The sequence below is a fragment of the Camelus dromedarius genome, chromosome 19 (assembly GCF_036321535.1).
Source record: "Camelus dromedarius isolate mCamDro1 chromosome 19, mCamDro1.pat, whole genome shotgun sequence".
NCBI lineage: Eukaryota > Metazoa > Chordata > Mammalia > Artiodactyla > Camelidae > Camelus > Camelus dromedarius.
Window position 1 is genome coordinate 19,038,435 of NC_087454.1, and position 2,702 is coordinate 19,041,136.

Sequence of the window (2,702 nt, forward strand, 5' to 3'; positions counted from 1 at the left end):
TGATCAGATTTTCTTTTTTGAAAAGATCACTCTGATAGCAGTGTGGAGGACGTATGGAATGGCGCAAAGGTGGGTATATTAAACCAGTTAGAAGGCTAGCAGTCTCTAGTCATTGACAACAGCTTGAACTAGAGTAGTGACTGTGTAGGTGGGCAGGAGCATTTATTGAGCTCCTACTATGCACCAAACACTAAGTCCTGACATGCAGTCTCTGCTCTAAAAGGTTCATGATCTTGTAATGAAAACTGATTCATAAACAAGGAATTGTACCACCCGTAATACCAAGTTTAAGAGAACTCTTTTACACTTAAAACTCCAGCAAGCTGCTCTTGTTCCCTTCATCCCCTCATCTTTGTGCCTCCTCACTCAGATCCTCCTTCAGAAAGTCCAAATCGTGTCCCTCTCATTGCTGTTTTAATATCCCACATTGGTGGTATAAGAGAACCCACTGGCAAGAGAAGAGATCCAGGGCCTTAGCACAGTAGCTAATAGTGAGTGAATCCTCTCCACGCTGATTCCTTCCTTGTAGCACATCATTCAGTATGAACTGCAGCAAGAACCCCGACTTGGTCCTCTCAGGGCTGTCCAGTGACTCAGAGAAAAGACGGCTGCTCTTCGGTGTCTTCCTGGCCCTCTGCTCGCTGAGCCTCCTAGGGAACTTGCTCCTGCTCCTGGCCATTGGTGCTGACACCCGCCTCCACACTCCCATGTACTTCTTCCTCAGCCAGCTCTCCCTGGTAGATCTCTGTTTCACCACCACCACAGCCCCCAAAATGCTGGCGGCTTCGTGGACCGACAATGGATCAATCTCTTTCTCTGAATGTCTGGCCCAACTGTATTTCTTTGCAGTTTTTGCTGATATGGACAACCTACTTTTGACGGCCATGGCTATCGACCGCTACGCTACCATCTGCCATCCTCTGCACTATCCACTCCTAATGACTCCCTGCAGATGTGGACTGCTAGAGGCTGGGTCACGGGGAGTGGCCCACGCTGTCTCTCTTGTGCATGCCCTGTTGCTATCTCAACTATCATTCTATACGAATCAAGACATTCCCCACTTTTTCTGTGATTTTGGCCCACTCTTTCAACTTTCTTGCTCTGATACCCACTTCAATGAGGACCTGATGATGGTTCTGACAGGACTTTTAGGAATCAGCCCTCTCCTCTGCACAATAAGTTCTTATGCCCATACTTTCCTTGCTGTAGCTAGGGTCCCATCAGCACAAGGGAAAAAGAAAGCCCTGGCTACATGCAGCTCCCACCTCTCCATGGTCATCATCTTCTACAGCACAGTCTTTGCCACCTACCTGAAGCCCCCATCAACTTCTTGCTCCTCTGGGGAGCTGGTTGCCGCTGTCATGTATAACCTGGTAACTCCCACTCTCAACCCTTTTATTTATAGTCTGAGAAATAAGGATGTGAAGACTTCACTGAGAAGCGTTCTGGGCATACAGAGTTTATGGGATTAAAAATAATCCTCATAAAAAAGACATTTTGGGAAAAATCCCCACTCTTCACCAGCACACTGATAGAGTCAGTTAATACCAGGCATGTCACAGACCATGATATGGTATATTGGAAAGAACTCTAAATAGAAATTAGGAAAACTAGATTTTAGGTCCCACCATAGGTGCAAGCTTATTTATATATTCTTGTTTTAGGTATATATATTATATATTATAGTTATTATTATATCAAAATATTATATCAGTAATTGTCAAAGGGAATATTATATGTATTCCATAATAATATATATACTCAAGTGTATTATATAGATATAATATACATAAGGATAGATTGGATAAACTGTGCTTTAAATTGCCTTGTAACACTAATATTACTGAAACTCGATCATCTATTGCCCTCATTACCACCATTTTGATCACCACTGCCATTTCTATCACCAGTTAAATAATGAAGACCCTCGCTATCAGCTTTACTATGGTCAATGTCATCTTTGTTGTCATCAGAGTCACCATACAGATAACCACCTTTGGTTCTATCCCCATCAGTACCACCAGTGCCATCATCATGAGTGAAAGAGTGGAAACTGGTTCTATACACTTTTTCCCCTTTTAATGCCTCATTTTTATGAATGTTTTATTTAGTTGTGTGTTTGTGCTGTATTTGAAGCTGTCTATAGAGATTCTTCTAGTCATTGCTGAGAATTTAAAGACCAGCAACAATTGGAGGACTTTTAAGTTATATTCTTGGGGGTTTTAATAGAATTTTAAAATATTTCCTACATAAATTTTATTTATGACTTCTGTTCTGCAAACATAAAGTATCTATGTATCGTTCAAAAAATTCTTTTTTTCACTATAGACTCTCAAAGAGCGATACAGAGACAGGATTTACTGCATTGTAAAGAAAATGCACTCTAACTAGGTCAGTCACTGCTGGTCTAGCTTGTCTCTCTGTATATACCAAGCACTGTGTCACAGCAAAGAATATGCATTAGATTTCTTTATCACACCCACTATAGTTCATGATACTGTGCATCATGGGGGTCTGACTAAATAATTGATAATTAATTCTATCTAAGAGAACAACTCTAGCTACATGGATCTGACAGAGCGCCAACTTAGCACGAGTAATCCAGGTGAAGCAGCTGGAGGCTGTGTTCTGAAGCATTGGAGAGGAGGAAGCTGTGCCTTGGGGCCCCTGGAGGTACATTTGGATGGGTGGCCTGTGAGCTC

At 42.1% G+C, this 2,702-nt stretch overlaps 1 protein-coding gene across 1 annotated transcript; it reads left to right on the forward strand.

The window, feature by feature from the left end:
- The first annotated feature begins 542 nt into the window (after positions 1-542).
- LOC105101157 (olfactory receptor 1f45-like) lies at positions 543-1,472 on the forward strand. The gene has a single exon (XM_010994260.3). The coding sequence runs from the start codon at positions 543-545 to the stop codon at positions 1,470-1,472; it is 930 nt and encodes a 309-aa protein (XP_010992562.3).
- Positions 1,473-2,702: the final 1,230 nt, after the last annotated feature.

What these genes read in the sequence shown, in the direction of transcription:
- LOC105101157 (XM_010994260.3), top strand. Translation starts at nt 543, where the DNA reads ATGAACTGCAGCAAGAACCCCGACTTGGTCCTCTCAGGGCTGTCCAGT.